The 18,661-nt window shown below is 37.1% G+C and overlaps 1 protein-coding gene across 2 annotated transcripts in view; it reads left to right on the top strand.

Annotated features, from left to right (window-relative positions):
* The window catches only part of DCC (DCC netrin 1 receptor), a 1,110,025-nt gene extending 1,091,942 nt beyond the window's left edge, over positions 1–18,083 (top strand). For both annotated transcript variants that reach the window (XM_032882476.1, XM_032882475.1), the window contains exons 28-29: positions 13,976–14,118; positions 17,461–18,083. In XM_032882476.1, coding sequence (XP_032738367.1) covers positions 13,976–14,118; positions 17,461–17,550 — 233 coding nt within the window. In that variant the 3' untranslated portion in view covers positions 17,551–18,083. The remainder of the gene's footprint in view (positions 1–13,975; positions 14,119–17,460) is intronic.
* The last annotated feature ends 578 nt before the right edge of the window (positions 18,084–18,661 follow it).

The raw sequence follows: 18,661 nt of genomic DNA, 5'->3' as shown, positions 1-18,661 counted from the left end.
AGAAGATGCTGACACTGCCACTCTGTAGATCACACTTCGAGGAGTGAGGTTCTAGAACATACCACGCGTCCTTCACCTGCAGTTCTTGGAAGAACTCGAGGGTTTTGTAACTCACTTGAAATTACTTTCACCTGTGTATGTGTGTGTTTGTGAGGGAGCACATGCACATTTTTCCCAGCGAGTGCATTTACAGCTTTTGTTAGAGTCCCAAACTGTTCATTATCTATAACAAGTTAAGGACCACTTAACTGGCCACTTTGTCATAATCCTGCATTTAGGCTCAGTTGTGCAATGTAAACAACAGAGTATTTTCTGTTTTGCTTCATTTTGTTTTGTTTTTTAGACCAATCCAAAAACCTTTAGTAAGAAGTAACTTTCTGGAAATTTGAGGCCAAGAGCTGAACACTTTGGCCCTGCTCAAATGAAATTCTGCAAAATTAAGTCATTCATTTTCTTGTGCAAACACCTCGGACCTTAGTGTATATTTGTCAATGCCTGATGAAGGAATTGAATTAATATTTTATTGTCTTAAAAAGGATCCCACTTCAGAAACTGTCTCTTTTTTGTTGTTTTTTTAAGTGAAGACTAATAGATAAGATTCATAACCATCTGTGATAAGTTTTCCCCAGAAAGGGAGGTTCTGTGGGAAACCGAGATGGGTTGTCATTTAAGGAGATCATCAGAACCTGTCCGTGGCATCTCGTGTTCTGGTGTGCAATGGAAAGTGCTTCATCACAGACTGGATGATTACACACACATTTCCTCAAACAGTGACTCATCATACAATGACAATTTCAGATTCATCCGGTGTCATACCAGGGTGACGAGCATATGAAATCAATAAAAAATATTTAAACAATTTTTTTTGGTGGTGATCATGTAAGTGAACCTATATGCAGTGGTAATATAAATCACAGAGAATGGGAGGTAATAAAAGAAATGTTTATTTGAGTAGTGAAAATGTTAGGTTGTATTATATAATATCATCATAAATCATTTATTGGACAATAAATCATTCTAAGGAGTAAATATATGTTTGAGGAGGCTTGGCAATAGTAAAGAGCAGGTGGGAGAGAGGGGAGTTTTTGAAGAAAAAGAACCTCCTTCTCCAATAAATGTTTGAACAAGTCTTCCTCCCTCCCTCCATGCCCCCTCTTTTTTCTCTCTCTCTCCCCACAGATGTCTTTCTTTTTCTTTCTTTTGCATTACAAGGTTGTTTGGTTACCTCCCTCCCTCATATCACGCTTCTTAATTTAAGTGGTAACAGGTCCTATACAAGTACCTACCAGTACCTGAGTATTTGAACTTAAGAAATTATAGATCAGAGAGAGGAACAATGATAGAGTATTGAAAAGTACCATGAGAAAAATGCTTTAAGACTTTTTCCCTCGATTTCTTGATGTTTTTAATCTTTGAGAATTTTCTGCACATTATTTACCTTTCTCCTTGTACTCCTGGGTTAGACAGATGGTACAGGACCCAGTTTCTGAAACTTGTGCCAGTCGGGGGTCATCTGTTGCTCAGGCTCTGTCCCCCTCTCCTCTTCCAGCTCCAGTGCGCTCACTGTCTTCCAGCTGCCACACAGTCAGTCCCTTCTTAGTTAGTTCCTGCATATATTCTTAAATTTTATCTCTTTATTCTACATGTAGTATTATTCTAATGAAATATTGCACATATGGCTTATCTTCCCAAGCCAACATTTAATATGATAATAGACACCAATTTTCAATAGTCTTTTATATCACAATAAAACCTAAAATGTGCTGGATCCCAGTAGATACTCCAGGAAAAAAATGAACTGATAATAAGCATGGTGATTTGCTTGCAAACTTTGTTATCGACAGTTGCCATTAGCAAACACTTAACATGTGAATTTGCTATCTTATATTAATGTTCATAGAAACACAGAGAGGAAAATATTGACTCATGAGGAATCTTGGGATCAGAGAAGATAAAATAATTAATTCAATGTTACATTATATCGCAATGTCAGGGCCAAGAATTGAACCTAGGACTTTCTGAAACCAAAGCCTACTTTTCTGAGCAACTATATAATAATAATACATGTACATAAAAGGACAATGATTATGCAGTTAGTAAGATCACAAATACTAAACACCACATGTATTTTAGTATCTCCCTTAACATGTAAATATATATCTATAGAGAGATTATTTTTTCCAGAGGTATTCTAACACTAATCCTGACAAAAAATACATTCACAAGAGGAAAAGGGAAAAAAAAATAGACTTTGTTTATTTCTATTTTCTCCATGTATTATTTACATTTGCATTAGCTTTTGTCTTTTTTTTTCATTTTCCTTTCCAAATATGTATTGATTACATATTTTTCATACTTGAATTGGCCCAACACATCCAACCAGAGAAAGTTTCATTTCTCATTGGAAGACTAAAATAAATATCTATATAAATGTCAAAAACCCAGAGATACCATGGGCTTATTTATTAGCCCAATACAAAATATCCAATAGCCTATTTTTCACAACTAGCTTCCAATCGTCTTATAGATATGAAATATTCAGAAACTTTGTGCTGAAAGAACATGTCAAATATTCAAAAGTTGTGGAACATTGCATAACAACATATTTTCCTTATAAATAATTTCCCATATATGGACTTGAAGAGATCTTTCTGACCCAGCATGACAAGGATGAGTCAGAATTTTTCATTGACATTTTGTTCCACTGCAAATAAAGAATAAAATCTCAATCAACAATATCTTTGGGGGGAATAGACTATTCTCAGGAAATTGCATTTCTGGATAGCTCAGGGTAAAATACAAATCATTTTATAATAAAAATGTTTATCAGTTGGCAATCCTATGATAGCTATAAATAAGAGCTATGAAGAATGCCATTCTACACAGGTCTTGTCTATAAATCCCACACCATCTCTCCAAAGTAGACCATGTCATTTTATATGCAATGGACCCAGAGTATAGGAGAATGGAATAGCATCTCCAAGGTCACCGTTACTAAAGTGCAGGGACGGCATGTACGGCCAGTTCTGCATGATGGCAGTATTCTTTCCTTGATTGCTGGAGAATCACAAAAGCATACCAGGAAGGACCAGAGTGAAGAAAATGCCAGGGATGAGAAAGTACAACATGTTTTCAGAGTCAACAGGTAACACTCTTTTGTTAGAGAGCATGATTCCTAGAGTAATCACGAGATAATAAGCTAGGAAAAGGTTGGTTAGTGACTTAGGAGAATCAAATCGCAAACTGAGATGAAAATGGAAAGTGTGTAATGTAGATTGATGCAAGTGAGAACTGATGGAGGAGAAAGCGGCAGGACTTTGTCTTCCAAAACAAGAAACAGGCAATTGAGTGAATGATTGGCTATGAAGAATGAGGGGGAAAGTGAGGTGCAGGGTGACTCAGCTGTTGGAATCCTGTGTCCTGAGGAACACAGTTATTAGCAAACAGAAGGAGGGGAGTGAGCTGAGAAGGTACTCCGTGAGAGGAAAGCAAGAGCCTGAGAGAGGGGAGTTTGTTGAGCCAGAAGGGGGAGGGGACCACTCAATGGAGCTAGACTACGGGTGTGGGGAAGTGGGAGGAATTCAAGAGGGAATCACAACTGAAGAGTAGATTAGAGAATCATTTTCAGAGAGGTGAGAGCTTTAGCATGGGATAGATAGATGACAACTCCCAGAGAAAGAATTTGAAGGAAAAGAAAGAAATTTGAAAAATGAAATATGAGGTAAGTCTACATTTTATGAGGGAGTAAATAAAGATGTACTAGAAGTAGAACAATGGTATAATTTTTCAGAAGCTAAGAAGGGAGAGCATTTCAAGGAAAAGGCAGTTTTAAACACAATAATTCCTTGATTCAAAGTTGCCATTGTTATTTTTTTTTCCTTCCAGTATTTTACTATAAAAATATTAAATGCTCAGAAAAATTATACAGTGAACTTCCCTGTACCCACCACCTAGATTCTGTATTTTTGCCTCATGTTTATCCAACCATACACCTTTAATTTTTGATGCATTTCAAAGGAAATTACAGACATCAGTTCACTTTATCCCTAAATACCTCAGCAAGTATATAAAGATGCCATTGCCTTTGGAGCATTCCATTGATTTAGCTGTATAATTTTAAGAGAAAAAATAAAAACTATAAGAATATTGCTGTGAATCCTAGAACTGAGAAAACATAATGCTAACAAATCCTATAGAGAAATTTATAAGGCAGATACCCATTAAGTTGAAAAATTATGATGGTATTTATGACCTTTATGTCTGACATTTATATAGATTGGTGAGGTCAAAACCAGGTGTCTGAGAGAGACATGGTGAATAAATAAATAGGTAATGGGCAAGTGTAGACAACCCCTAAAAGTATAGCAGCAAAATACAGAAAATAAGTTGGCTTCTTAATGGAGAAAATGAAAATGCTTACCTAAGTTACTTTCCTCAGTGGCATACATATTCTTTGGGATGGAAGTGGTGATGGTGTTTAACTTACAGTTGAAAATATTTTTAAATTGTATGATCATTGACATATCTGACCACCTCTTTGAATAAGTAAATTACTGTGAGTTTTTGAAAAGCTCTTGTGCCATGAATACCATTCATGTTGTGCTTTGGTCAGTCTGAGAAGTATACTTGTAAAAGTTAGAAGAGATCGGGTTAGTATGATAGTGTACTAACCCCAGAATGTAATCTGAAAGGTGTGTTTCTGGCCATTGTGTCTTAATATCAGAGTATGTGTCTGTGTGTCTCTGTGTGTGTAAAGGACAGAGGGAAAGAGATAGAGACAGAGAGAGACAAAGAAAGATTCAATGGCTTCTATTAAAAAACAAAACCAGATTTTAAAAATCAAGTATATCGAATAATAAGAAATCTGGGTCTGAATAATCAAGATTATACTAGAAAAACAGAATCCTCTTTGGCATATTGTCTTTATAAAAGGAAATATTTCCAATATTGACAAAATAATTGGTTTTTGGAAAGTAAGAATCATTATATTTATACACCACGTGAAATATACATGAATGCCAACTTTGTGTACTAATGTGGATGAATTTGGGAATGATTATATTCTACACAGAATACATAATTACAGAAGTCGTGGGAGACTAATATCTGGATTTCTGCATTGTTCATGCATTTTACTGAGGTTTACATGAAACAATAGGAAACTTTATGCTGTGTCACTTGTCTTTATGAATTCAGGATGTAGTTTCTCTGAAGTTTGATCATTAGAATATCAGCAAAACTGGGATAATACAAGAGGGGTTTTTAAGCCTAGTTTTGGTGAAAAACAGAATTGACAGTTTTCCTCCTATAGGCACAAAACATCTGAATAGATGAATTGATGGAAATAAAGAACTCAAACCTGTTATTTCTTGTTGCAAATAGACTAGAAAAAGAAAAAAAAACAATTTGGGAGGAGGACACAATTGTCCCTTTCATAACAAATTATCTGAAAATGATCTGGAATATCCATGAAATTAACTGAGAGGCTTCTTGACTTTGACATTATATGCAGAAGAACTTAGGAAGTCACGGTGGACCTGTGAACTTGAGCTGTGGGAGCCTGCCTGTAAACAACACAGGTGTTTAGTTTTGATTTTATATTTTTTGTTTTGTTAATACATGGTCCAGTAACCTCAGAAAAGCAGCCAAAAAAGAGGGGAACCTAAAAGTGCTCTGGTGAATTAATTTCTCAAAATCATAGCTGGTTTTCCTGAAAGCTTTCTTATCCAGAAGTATCTAAATCAGGAGGCAGCTCAAAGGAGCAGGATTATGAGAGCAGAGTCTCTGTGGCCTCCTCTGTTTGTTGTTGTCTTGTTTCCAGGAACAAATCCTACAAATATGATGTCAGCTCTACTCTGTATGAATTAGGCACTGACGTATGTTCTAAAGACAAAAAGACACGTTAGACAATCCTAAGGACAAAAAGACACATTAGACAATGTTTTTGTCCTTGAGGGCCTTTTGTCCATCCTTTTCTTAGTCACCATTTCCCAACATAAATGTTATAGAATGACTATTTATCAAACTTAACTCCCTTTAAAGCCTTCTGTAAGGCTCTCCTTTACCCATTATAAATGCAAAATAAACACCTCCCCTTTATATAGGATTCTTATGGATTCAAAGCCATCTGGGACAATATTGACCTCATGTCTCCAACCCAGTTGTTCACCTCATCAACACAACCTCAGTATTTCCCTTATTTTTGAAGAGAGGTGGGAAGGTTACCAAAAGAACATAAAGCTTCTATCCCCAGAAGTGACATTGAGGTATGTTCCTCACTTTTAAAATAGAATACACATAGAAGACTGAATGTTTTAAGATTGATGCCAAAGCTTACATACTTGAAATTCAGTCACCCATGAGGAATGCCTGAGGCTGTTGTATCTAGATAAATACCCACCCTTTTTGTTCCATATGTTGTTAACGTGAAAAAGTAGACAATGTTGCATATTTCCCATGTACATGTTTCTTATTTTTCCAGAGCCTCAAAAGCTTGTTGTGTGTGAGAAGTATGTACAACTATATACTTCTATTTTCCACCAGACATCCTGAGCCTGTAAAGAATTGTTATTTAATAGTAAATACATGTGACAGTGATATTATGGTTCACACTGAAACTAGACCGAGAGAGGCCATTTCATTTGTCAGAATGGGTCAGGGACCAAGGAGAGATGTGAACCCAAGTATCTTCAAAACTATCCATTTTATCCATATTCTTAAGGGTGATGAAGTGGAAAATGAGTTAGGAAATAGGAAAAAGTAGGCAAGGATGGGGAAATTAATATTGAAATCAAAATCATGCTACCCGTGGCCACTGATTTGACCCGCGGGGCTCCTTTCACCCCATTCCCTCTGCAGCCTATTCCCACATTTCTCACCAAGAATCATTTTACTTGGGAGAACCCTCTGCAGAGAGATGCTAGCAGGAGTTTGCACCTGGCAGTCATACATTATGTACCTAATGAGCAAATGAAATGTTTAATAACTGTACTGTGAAAATAAAGCTTAAAACAGTCAATTCCTGCTGAGGATGCTTATCTACACCTGATGCACGTGGCTGGCCCATCTCAGATCTTCAGCTTCATTTGTATTTTTATCCCCTCAGTGGGTCCTGCTGAGGAAAGTAACATTAAAGCCAAAGCTATGCTCACTTAATTAGTTGTATACCGGTGTAGACCCATTTATTTAGCATTTCAACATCATGTGTTCTACCTAAGGGTCGTCTGAAACACTTCTTCAACATGCACCCTGGGTAGGGGAAAATCTATAGTGGTTTCAGATGGAACATTTGTACATTTAAATTTTTCAATTAACCATGGATAATGTAAACTTGCTGTAATTTAAACTGCCTATTTTTAGTTGAGCTGTCTGTTGTTAGTTTGAAATAAAAAAGCAGAGCGACCATAATTGTTATGCTTTTTATTAATAACTTTAAGAGAAAATGATAGAACTTTTTTTTTTTTAGAAAGTGCCAGTTTAACTCATAAGTTACTGTCATTGAATTTTAAGGATTTACTGGCTGGAGATTTTGTTTGATTCTTTTTTTTTTTTTTTTTTAACCATGGATTAACTAGTGCTTCCTGAAGCTTAAGGAGAGCAAAGAAATCCACATGTAAAGTTTAGTATGGGTAGAGTAGCTGTATTCTCCTTCCTTGTAGAATGTTATAGTTAATAGCTTAAAGATTAAATTTTTTGGCCTTTATAGCTATAAGGAAATCGAGACCCAAAGAAAGTAGGCTGCTGAGCCAAAGTTACAAGACTTTATGACTTGGTCTCTGAAGTCCCAGGTTAGGACTCTTCCTCAATATGTAGGTATTTATTTAAACACACATTCTGTGCCTGGAATTTATTGTGTAAAAAATATATATATATTTGTACATATATATATGTATATTTGTACATATAGATGTATATATATATTCTACTATATATAGTATACATATATATTTGTATATTTGTACATATATATATGTACATATATATATATATATTCTACTATCATGGGAAAAAAAAGTAAATAATACAGAAAATCACAAACCTTTTGTCATGAAGACCAGCTTGGTCTTCAGGATTGGGGACCCCTCGACTCTCAAGGGCCTGTCTGTGAAAGACAATTTTTCAGAGCCACGGTGCCAACCCTGTCACCACTGACTTGCTGCCACCCTCAGCTTTGTTCACATCCTCTCCAAAAGTGACACAGTGCTCTTGTTCACACCTGAAAGTTGTTCTTCATATTCTGAAGTGATCACAGAGGATCATGACTGCCAGGTTAAGATTATATTAAATTGGTGGCTGAAAGCTATGAAAAGAATTCTTTAACTGCTGTCTGTCTTTCATTTGCTTTTGCTTTGATATATTGCTCTGATAAAACTTGGGGAACTTTCATTGAAAATTTTGTGTGTGTGTGTTTAAACCAGTCATTAACATAAGCTCAGTTCTCCCAAAGCAAAGAAATAAATATGAAGACTTCTCTGGTGGTTACTCCCTAGATCTACAAAGAATAGGAAAAAACTCTCAAAAGCTCTATCATTGCTCAACATTGAAGAACAGAAGTTTAATTCCCTGGTGTAAATGCTCTTTCTAATTCTTACTGTTCCCATTAGTTCTTTAGGAAGATAGGATGGTGGTTCTCTTTCAGTGAGTCAAAACATAACTGGGCCCAACAAAGGCTACCATGCCTTAAGGCGGCCATGATGAGGAATGAGTACACAGAGACTGGGGTGGGCGGTGGGGACCAGGGCCACAAGAACAAAGCTGGCTTTTAAACTGGTTTCTGAGGACAGTGTGAAAAAGACCAAATTGGGGGCGCCTGGGTGGCTCAGAGGGTTAAAGCCTCTGCCTTCGGCACAGGTCATGATCCTAGGGTCCTGGGATCGAGTCCCGCATCGGGCTCTCTGTTCAGTGGGAAGCCTGCTTCCCTCTCTTTCTGCCTGCCTCCCTGCCTACTTGTGATCTATCAAATAAATAAATAAAATCTTAAAAAAAAAAAAAGACCAAATTGCAGCAGAGGAAATGTGGCAATGACAACCCCGACCCTGTTACTGAAATCTAGGAAGGTTCAATATGAAGGAATGGCCTCAAATTAAATGGTGCCCCAGCAATCACAATTCATCAGTAGGTGAGAGGCAGCAAGAGGTTCCCAGTGTCCTCTTCAGATTGCACTGAGCTCCCAGCTGCCACTTGCTAATACGAATGCTAAGTGATTACCCTGCTTTCTCTCTTGGTCATAGCTCATGCCATGAGACTGGTGATTTTCTATAAAGATGTTTGCTTGATTTCAATGGTGTAGAAAATGGATTCCGAATTTTTAAAAAGATTGTATTTATTTATTTGACAGAGAGACAGAGAAAGAGAGAGCACAAGTAGGCAGAGTGGCAGGCAGAGGGAGAGGGAGAAGCAGACTCCCCACTGAGCAGGGAGCCTGATACAGGGCTCGATCCCAGGACCCTGGGATCATGACCTGAGCCGAAGGCAGCTGCTTAACCGACTGAGCCACCCAGGTGCCCCGGATTCAGAATTTAACCAGAGGGGCAAGACACTGGTACGGTCTCCAGCATAAGATGAAGGATTAGAGGCATGATTTCTGGTCCTGTGGAAGGATGGGGATGCAGACTAGAAAATCCAGATGGGAGCCACTAACACATAGTGAACTACAAGTACATAAGTAAGGAGAAAAGCTCACCATGGGGAGCTTTTAAGGACCCAGTGTTCACCATTGTCCAGGCTTGAAACATTGGTGGTTCAGAGTAGAAAATGCTGAAATCTACCCAAATGCAAACATAGCATAGGAACAGAGTTAATGCCCACCCAAAACCATGCGCATCAGCTTTTGAATAGAGCATGTTTTCATAGAAGTCTTTGTTTTACAACATCTGTTCCCATTTACTAAAGGGCAGTTTTGAAACCAAAGTTATCTTTTTGGCTACCGGTAACTCTCCTGGGAAATGTCGCTCATAGTCATTTCTTAATTCCCCATCCAGGAAAAGGAGAAAAAAATATTTAAGACCATAAAGTACCTCAGAAAAACCCTGCTAATGAACTCTAAAAACTTTTCAAATTCTTCCCCTATACTGGAATTTTATTGAAATTAATTTGACCTTCATCCTTTGATCTCCAGGGACCTTGGTGTTCTGTTCAGCAAAATAAAGAGGTTACTAGATGAACTCCAAGAGCCCTTAAGGGAAAAGCATTCTGAATTTCTTTGAATCTGTGAATATTACTTGAGAAAAGGCAGTCACTTGAGGTTTAAACACTCTGTGTGGTCTTTGAAGCCAAGACAATGTCTTTAGTTCTTTTTGTAAAATGCAGTGTTTTGTATATTGTTCAACACTCAGTAGGCTCCGAATGTGTAAGTGTTGCCTGGACACTAGAGAAAATCAATTATAATGATCTTCTTTCTAATAGGTCTGAGTTATGGTACTCTCTAGGCATACTTGCATCGTACTATAATACTTTAAGTATTTTAGATACAGTATAATACACTGTGGCTCTGCCCAAGTGTTTAGGATCCAGTACAGAAAATACAGCATTAAAATATACTTTTATAGAGAAAACTGTAATTTTTCCACATTCAAAGCTACAAAAAAGATAGTCAAATAAATAGGGAATTTTACAGAACACTCTAAAACAATCTTTATCTTTGTATGTTTCCTGACACCAGGAGAGGTCAATGACATAGGCAGAGCTTATTATTTCCTACATACTTATGTAATTATATAATATTATTTCCTACATATTATTTCCTACATAATAAGCTCTGCCTTTGTCATTGACTTCTCCTAGTGTCATTCTCTTTGTATATAACTATGTTAAGGTGAATTGATTTAAAATATGCGTTAGATATATACTGCATGTGTTTAAGAGTTAAATTGTCAATTTTTCAGACATAATTTAGTTTATTAAAAATTTTAAAGCTGGGGGAGTCTGGGTGGCACAGTCCATTGAGCATCTGACTCTTGGTTTTGGCTCAGGTCATGATCTTGGGGTCATGACATGGAGCCCCACGAAGGGGTCTGAGCTCAGTGCAGAGTCTGCTTGAGATTCCCTCTCCTTCCTCTGCCCCTCCCTCTCGTGCTCACTCTCTCTTTCTAAAATAAATACATAAATCTTTAAAATATATATATAAAATAAAAATTTTAAAGCTAAAACTTTTTTAAATAAAATAGATTTCATAATCAAGAATACCTAAGTCAAAATTGGAGCAAAAATAAATACATAAAAGCTATGTACAGAAATCTGTGTTAGTTTTTAAAATGCACCGACTCAAATATAGGGAAGGAAGAGGTAGCTCATGGAATGTTCTAAGAGAAGCAGCTTTCCATGGCAATAAAGTTTAACTCAGGTTTAAGCAGAACATGGTGAACATTCTAGAAGGGAAAATAAGCATAACTCAGGAAATGGAATTCAAAGTAGGGGTTCAATAGATTCTCAGGGTTCACCAGCCCTCTATGAAAATTCCTCTTTAAACTTTGTGCTTTCACTTCAGTGATTATCTACAATATTAATGTGAATTACACATATTGGAGCATCTGGAGAGGCATTTTATATCATCACTTTGCCAGGGGTTTTTTAGTTCCTGCCTCTGTATTTGAGTTTAGAACCAAGTTAACTCCAGGAGTACTGCATTTCTAGTCGGAAGCTACAGAGAAAATGATAGAGGTAGACTTGATATACAAAGAGTTTGTTCACATCCAATGAAGACCAGCCAGCATTACATTTTCCGGAAGAAAGAAGGTTTTCCTCTTAATTCAACCAGAGGAAATTGGTAGTCTTAAACTGAGCACATAAGACAAACCCAAAATGACTTTTGCCATAGCAGTCTGTACCCATTTATATGGGTGTTTTGTTTTAGCCAAACCAGCTCACCCATCATATTAAACTAAGGAGGGTAATCCCAATTGTGCTATTTTTATCGGACTTTGCTATTTAATTTTAAATGTGCTTTGGTCTTATAGTACAGTATAAGAATTACAAGTTTGTAAAAGCTAGGCCGTATGTTACGCTTGTATATATTTAAATAACACTGTAATAAAAGTTTAAATCAATGCTGGAATTTATTAGAATGTTGTTTTCCCCTTTATGTTAAAACCCAATTCGACCATGAGAAAATACAAAACAATATAATAGTTTCTATCCTAAAGTTACATATAGTCTTTGAACTAGATTTCATGTTCTTTTTCATTGCTTCTTCAAAAGGCTAACTTAAATTGCATAAGCTAGATCAACATATTAATGGTAAATCCTTAATTTGCTCAGTGGCATTAGATAGATCTTGGTACAAACCTGCCTGCCCTTTCCTAAATGTGTGAGGCTGGGTAAGTTACTTCATTTCTTCTCTCCACTTCAAGATACTCATATGTGAACTGAAAATTCCCATAATGTTTTGTCAATTAAATATTATTAGTCGCTTGCCCTCTTTGAACAAGTTATAGGGACCAGCCCCTTTAATTACATAATCTTATTTAATCCTCACAAATTATCATTTCCATTTTACAGAAGAAGAAACAGGCCAAGGGAAGTTAGGTCAGTTGACCAAGGGATTACATGGCTAGTACACAGTTGAGAGTTCCAGGATCTGAATGTAGACTAGACTGATAAATCCCAAATTCTTCCCCACTATGTTTTTTGGCCTGAAATGATTTAAAGTACTTACCATAGGTCTGGAGCTTATAAACACTCAGTAAATATTTCCTCTCTTAAAGAAAATGATTCACATTTCTCCTGTTTCTATATTTCTTTTCATCTGAGCTACCAAGAACTTAAGATCACCCTCTAGTGATAAATCACTCCAACTGCAAACTTTGGAAGTTTAAAAGTGAAAGAATATAAGTATGAAGGAATTCGTGCTAGGCCAAATAAATATGAAAGTATGAGAAAAGGTGCTATGTTATGATTTATCATTATTTTGCCTAGCATATACCCAATTGTTGACCTCTTAGACTGTTCCCATTATTTTCTTCCAATAAACAAATGCCCACAATTTTTTTGATTGTAAAATAACCTCTGAGTTCTGTTAATTAGAATTAAATTTATAAAACTATGATCAAAACAAAACATTTTCCCCAAAATATGTAGTAATAGACCATTGGGATCATTAGAACTCAAATGTCATTTTTGATGGTACAAAAGAACTCAAACAAACTTCTTTCCATGATTTAATTCAGTACCCTCTGTGCTGAGGTTTTGGTTACAAAGCTAAGAATGACAAAGTCCGTTCAGTATGTGAGGTATACTAGCTGATTCAATAAGCCTTCATAAAACCTTTGTTTTATGCTATAAGGACAAATTATATTACTGCTATAAGCTAAGCAGGATTTATAAGCAAATTTCAGACCCATAAAGAAAAGGTATCCATTGTTTCTAACAGACAGAAATGTCATCTAGTAGAAAGTCAGCAATTCCTACAAATTATTTTATTGAGAGAAGCTATACTGATCACAACAGAATAATATCTTTTTTTTTCCCCCAAACTGAATGAGGAGTGAGATTCTATGAGTTTAGCCAGTAGGACTTTATTTTACTATGACATCTAATAGTCATATATAGATCAAGAGTGACCATCTCTTTTAATGGGACAAATATTCCTGTTAAACAATTTAGGCTTTATTTGGGCAAGCTAGCACAGGGCTTTTTGGCCCAAAGCTGGGACAGGCACCAAATGAGTTCCACTGACACTTTGTAGGGCGTGATGAACAGTCTGGAGCTCCCAGGCAATCTTTCACATTGTGATTTGGAATCCACTTGAAATTACATATGACTGGTGGAGCGTCGTCTGGAGAGGTCTAATCAGAATTTGTCTTCCATTCAGTAGAAATAAAATGAGCCCATTCATTGTATCATAATTCATCTCTATACTCCAGAATGAACAATAACCCAAAATCAATGCCAACCCACTGGAATTGGCTTCCACGCTTGAGAGATTGTTCCCCAGAATGTTTTATACGTCACTTTCCTCACTCTGCATTTTCTATTTCAGGGCCTACTCTTCCCAAGACTCATGTTAAGACAGCCTCTCTTGGGTTGGCTGGAAAGGCAAGATCTCCTTTGCTTCCTGTATCTGTGCCCACAGCCCCTGAAGTATCCGAAGAGAGCCACAAAGCAACAGAGGACCCAGCCAATGTAAGGCCATCCTTGAAATTTATGCTGCATCAGGTGAAACAGTGACGGCTGCTATACTTAAAAAGCAATCTTAAAACTCAAGCAGACGACTAAAGAATGTGTGACTTTATATACCTACACATCTATATATGTCTATAGATGTATATATGTATTCCTTGCAATGAGTTGAAATACCTCGGCATTTGACTACATATAGGATGATTCTTTTAAACAAACAAATAATAATAATAATAATAATAACAAAAAGCTATACTCTGAAGACTTTTCTGAAGTTATCAGACGTGTCACTTCTAAAATCATACAGTAGCCTAGACATATAGAATCGAAAAGCAGAAAATACAAAGTGAAGAAATGAAGGAAGGAGTTTAAGAGGAAAAAAGAGAAGGAACAGACATATTTAGGAAATAAGAGAAAATTTAGTTATTGCAGAGAAAACATTTGCTAACTGGAGGAAAAAATTAAAATGTGATCAAATTAGAAAACTCAGAAAGATAGTCACTGGAGACCAAAAAAAAATCTGAATTTTGAGAGAGCAAAACAGTTCTCCCAAAAATGGATTATAAAAGAGATTTGAAGAGATGTTGCCTAAAGGCAGAGATTTAGAAAACTTTATAGTGTTTCTGAATATAATTCAAGAGAAAGTATTTAAAAGGAGAAACAAGAGCTATCATATCATGTACATTGAAAAATCACAGTGGAAGGGGAGATAAAAAGATGAGAAAAACAAATTAGAATCATCTCATTTGAATGAACAATAAATTTTTTCTTGACTTTATTGTTTTCGGTATTGCAAGGACAAGGTATTTTAAGGACATGGAAACCAGGGAATCTGGATATCTGTATGTGTGTGAATGTTTGGCAGAAGTATATTATATGATTAATGTATGTTTTGTATACTTTAAAAAGATTCAAACTTATAGGAACCTATTGCACTACTTTGTCAGGATTTGGCTAGTTAGTACAATATTCATTTAGTTTTAGGGTTGTTGGCCATATCTCGTCATTTATGTAATATATCTCATCTCAAAAGGAATTATGTCAGGTAGCCCATATTTGTATATAAGGTTGGTCCTAAAGAGCGACAACCAAAGCTATAATATTAAAAGCAATAAGATTGTATGTTAAAGGATACACAGAAATAGGGAAAATAAACTAGATCAGCACTGCCCTATACGAATATAATGTGAACTATATGTGTAATTTTAAATTTCCTAGAAGCCACATTAAAAGATGTAAAAATAAATGATATTTTAATACTATCTTCCATCTAACTCAGTATTTCCAAAATACTATCATTTCAACATGCAATAAATACAAAAAAAACTGTCAAAAAGATATTTTACATTTTCATACTAAGTGTTCAGAATCTGGTGTGTATTTATATATATATAAAAAACATTTCAATTCAGACTAATCACATTTCAGAAATCCAGTAGCTGCACGATGCTAGTAGTTGCTGTGTTGGACAATGATAGCTAGTTAATTTAAGAAAAACAACCCAAACCACAGTTAGGAAACAAGCTACCAACTGATCACGTCCCTTCAACCTCTCCCTTCATATGTAGACCAGTCTTTGAGCCAAACTGGCTACTTTTCCTTCCCCATTAAGCACTGGAGATTATGTGGTATATGACCACTCATTGGTATGCAGAGATTTCTATAAAAAGGAACCATTTTCAGCATATTTAATATCATGCATTCTGAGCTGTTCCCTTAGTGGCTAGAGTGAGTTAGTGCCCATCACTCAAATACTCTCCAGTGGTGTGCTCTGGTGATCAATGGTATTTATTTGGTAGGATTAGATACACATTCTGACCAGGTAATGAGTAATGCTTTCTATCCTACACAGAGCTACGACTCAGGTCTCATTGTTTCAATAACTTAATCAAATTAGTGACCAAGAATAATCAAGTAGGACAGGTTTGTATTAGTCAGAATAAAGAGTGTGTTGAGAAAAGAAAAGAAAAACTAATATTTATTGAGCAGGTAATACCCACCAACACTGACTGATTGAATCCTCCCAGTATTAAGCTGAATACTTGCCTCATTGAATCCTACACAATGAGGCAAACTTGTTACTCCCATTTGACACATAAAGAGACAGACTCAAAAAGAGCAAGTGTATGAAAGAGCTGGGATTCAAATCAATACCACAGCCTTATTTTCCCCACTGGCTAGCCATCAGAATTACTTGGGAAGTTTAAAAAGAGAAAGGTTCTATGGGGTGCCTGGGTGGCTCAGTGGGTTAAAGCCTCTGCCTTCAGCTCAGGTCATGATCCCACGGTCCTGGGATCGAGCCCCGCATCGGGCTCTCTGTTCAGCAGGGAGCCTGCTTCCTCCTCCTCTCTCTCTCTCTCTCTCTCTCTGCCTGCCTCTCTGCCTACTTGTGATCTCTGTCAAATAAATAAATAAAATCTTTAAAAAGAGAGAGAGAGAGAGAGATTCTAACTATCTTATATTAACTGCATCAGAATTCCTGAGGACAACAATGGGGATATCTGTTCCGTGATAACTAATGATCTTATATTACTAATAACCTGATTCTCGTGGCTGCCAGTAAGAGTTCTAGAGACTATGTTCACTAACACTTCCAATATTTCCTCAGTTCAACCTCTTTGTTGTATCCACCAATCAAATGTGCTAGAAGATTGCCTTTACAATTATCCATATAGGCAACTCTGGTTTGGGGTGAGAATTTTGTTTCTACGTACAAACTGAAGTCATACTCCTCGGGCCTTTCATTGGTCAAGGCAAACAAAGCCCATCAAACTTCCACACACAAAAATATACCTACATTGTGTTATGAAAAAAAGGGACATGGTGATATGCATCCTCTTCAGATCCTGCTGGGTGACCCATAGGAAAGAAAAAGGAGAGTAACACATTGAACATGTACCATGTGCTGGTTACTACACAGGCCACAAGGTGCTCAGGATAGCTATGAAATAGATGACCACCCTCATTTTATAGCTGAGAAGAGCTGTGGATCAGAGAGGCTCACTAACTTATCCGAAACCACACAGTTCTCTGCTGGTAGATAGAACTTGATGTGAAATGAGACTTTGTTTTTGTTTTTGTTTTTGTTTTTACTTTAAAGCTTTTTCATCAACACAGGGATGGTTAGTGAAACATGAGGCAATCATTCCTCTCATCGCCGCCTCTTTCATTACCAGCGTCTTCATTCAGTGGGTTATATTCTGAGCACAGACTCTTGCTTTGGCTGTGGGCCACTGTGTCATGCTTGGTAATACAAAGTAAACCAACTAGATGTGGCCACTGCCTTTGTAAAAGGGGGTATCGGTGCTCACCTGTCCTGACTCTTTGTTCTCGTTCTTTCTGCAGGTATATGAACAGGATGATTTGAGTGAACAAATGGCAAGCTTGGAAGGGCTAATGAAGCAACTTAATGCCATCACAGGCTCGGCCTTTTAACACATCTTACCCAGTTGATGAGGTGTATTTTCCAGGAACTTTGCAGCATACCAATTACCCATAAACAGCACACCTGTGTCCAAGAACTCTTAACCAGTGTACAGGTCAACCATCAGGACCATTCAGTTATAGAAGATCCTGAAGCAGTTCAGAAGGACTAAGCATCCCTTCCTTCATAGGCATCAGGAATTTCACAGTGATTACCATGGGGTCCCTACACAAAAGCAAAGATACATCCTCACTGCAATGTCAAAGCTGAAGCTGCTAGCCTAGTCCTTGGTCTTTGCCACTGCAGTGACCACGCTGTCATAACTAAGGTTTGGGTTTTCCTTCACGGAGGCCTGTCATTTCCTTTCTGTGTAGGTCTAGTCTTACAAAATGCAAGTGCATTACCGAAGCCTGTACCATGCCATCGCAAATCAGTGCAAGCTCATTATTTTGTTTTCAACTTCAAAGTACAAAGCACCCACGGAAATTCTCTCGCTACATAGCACCAAAGGATTGGATGTTTTCTTGACAGCACAAAAAGTAAATAAACAAAAGGCAGTGAATGCTTATGCTTTGTAACTCAGACATTCGTCTTGCACAAGTGGTGGATATTAGCCAGTGGCTGTAAAATTCACCCATTTTAGCAAGTATTTGTAAATCCACCCTTGGTTAATATTTATGTCTGGAGAATAGGAACATAAAAATCTGCAACTAGGGGCATCCTGCCAGCAGCAGTCTGTTTCCTGAAAGAGGATACAATATGCAATCTTCTCAGACACACGGTAATTACATGCTTAAACTTGTAATAGACACTTTTCAATTTGGGTGGCTTTTGTGCCATATCACACTGTGATGATATTTCAAAGCTTCACTGTGGCCATCTTCCTCAGAAGTCTGGCCGGAAGAGCTCCCCTCCCCCACTTCATCCTGTCCCTCCCTGAGTTTTTCTTGGCAGCCAGCCTTGGGCAAGGTGGCCAGATTCACATACCTCTTGGCCTCCTGACCATCGTCCCTGTCACCCTCTGTGGAATCGGCAGACTCCCTGAGAACAGGCCCTGAGGAAGGGAAGGAAAATGGAAGGCAGTTTCAAACAGTACCCACTCTTCTGTGATGTCACTTCCGC

The sequence above is a fragment of the Lontra canadensis genome, unplaced genomic scaffold (genome assembly GCF_010015895.1).
Source record: "Lontra canadensis isolate GAN:19392208 unplaced genomic scaffold, GSC_riverotter_1.0 scaffold82, whole genome shotgun sequence".
In the NCBI taxonomy this organism is placed as follows: Eukaryota; Metazoa; Chordata; class Mammalia; order Carnivora; family Mustelidae; genus Lontra; species Lontra canadensis.
Note: the sequence above shows the minus strand (reverse complement) of the source record. Positions and strands in the feature narration are given on the sequence as shown.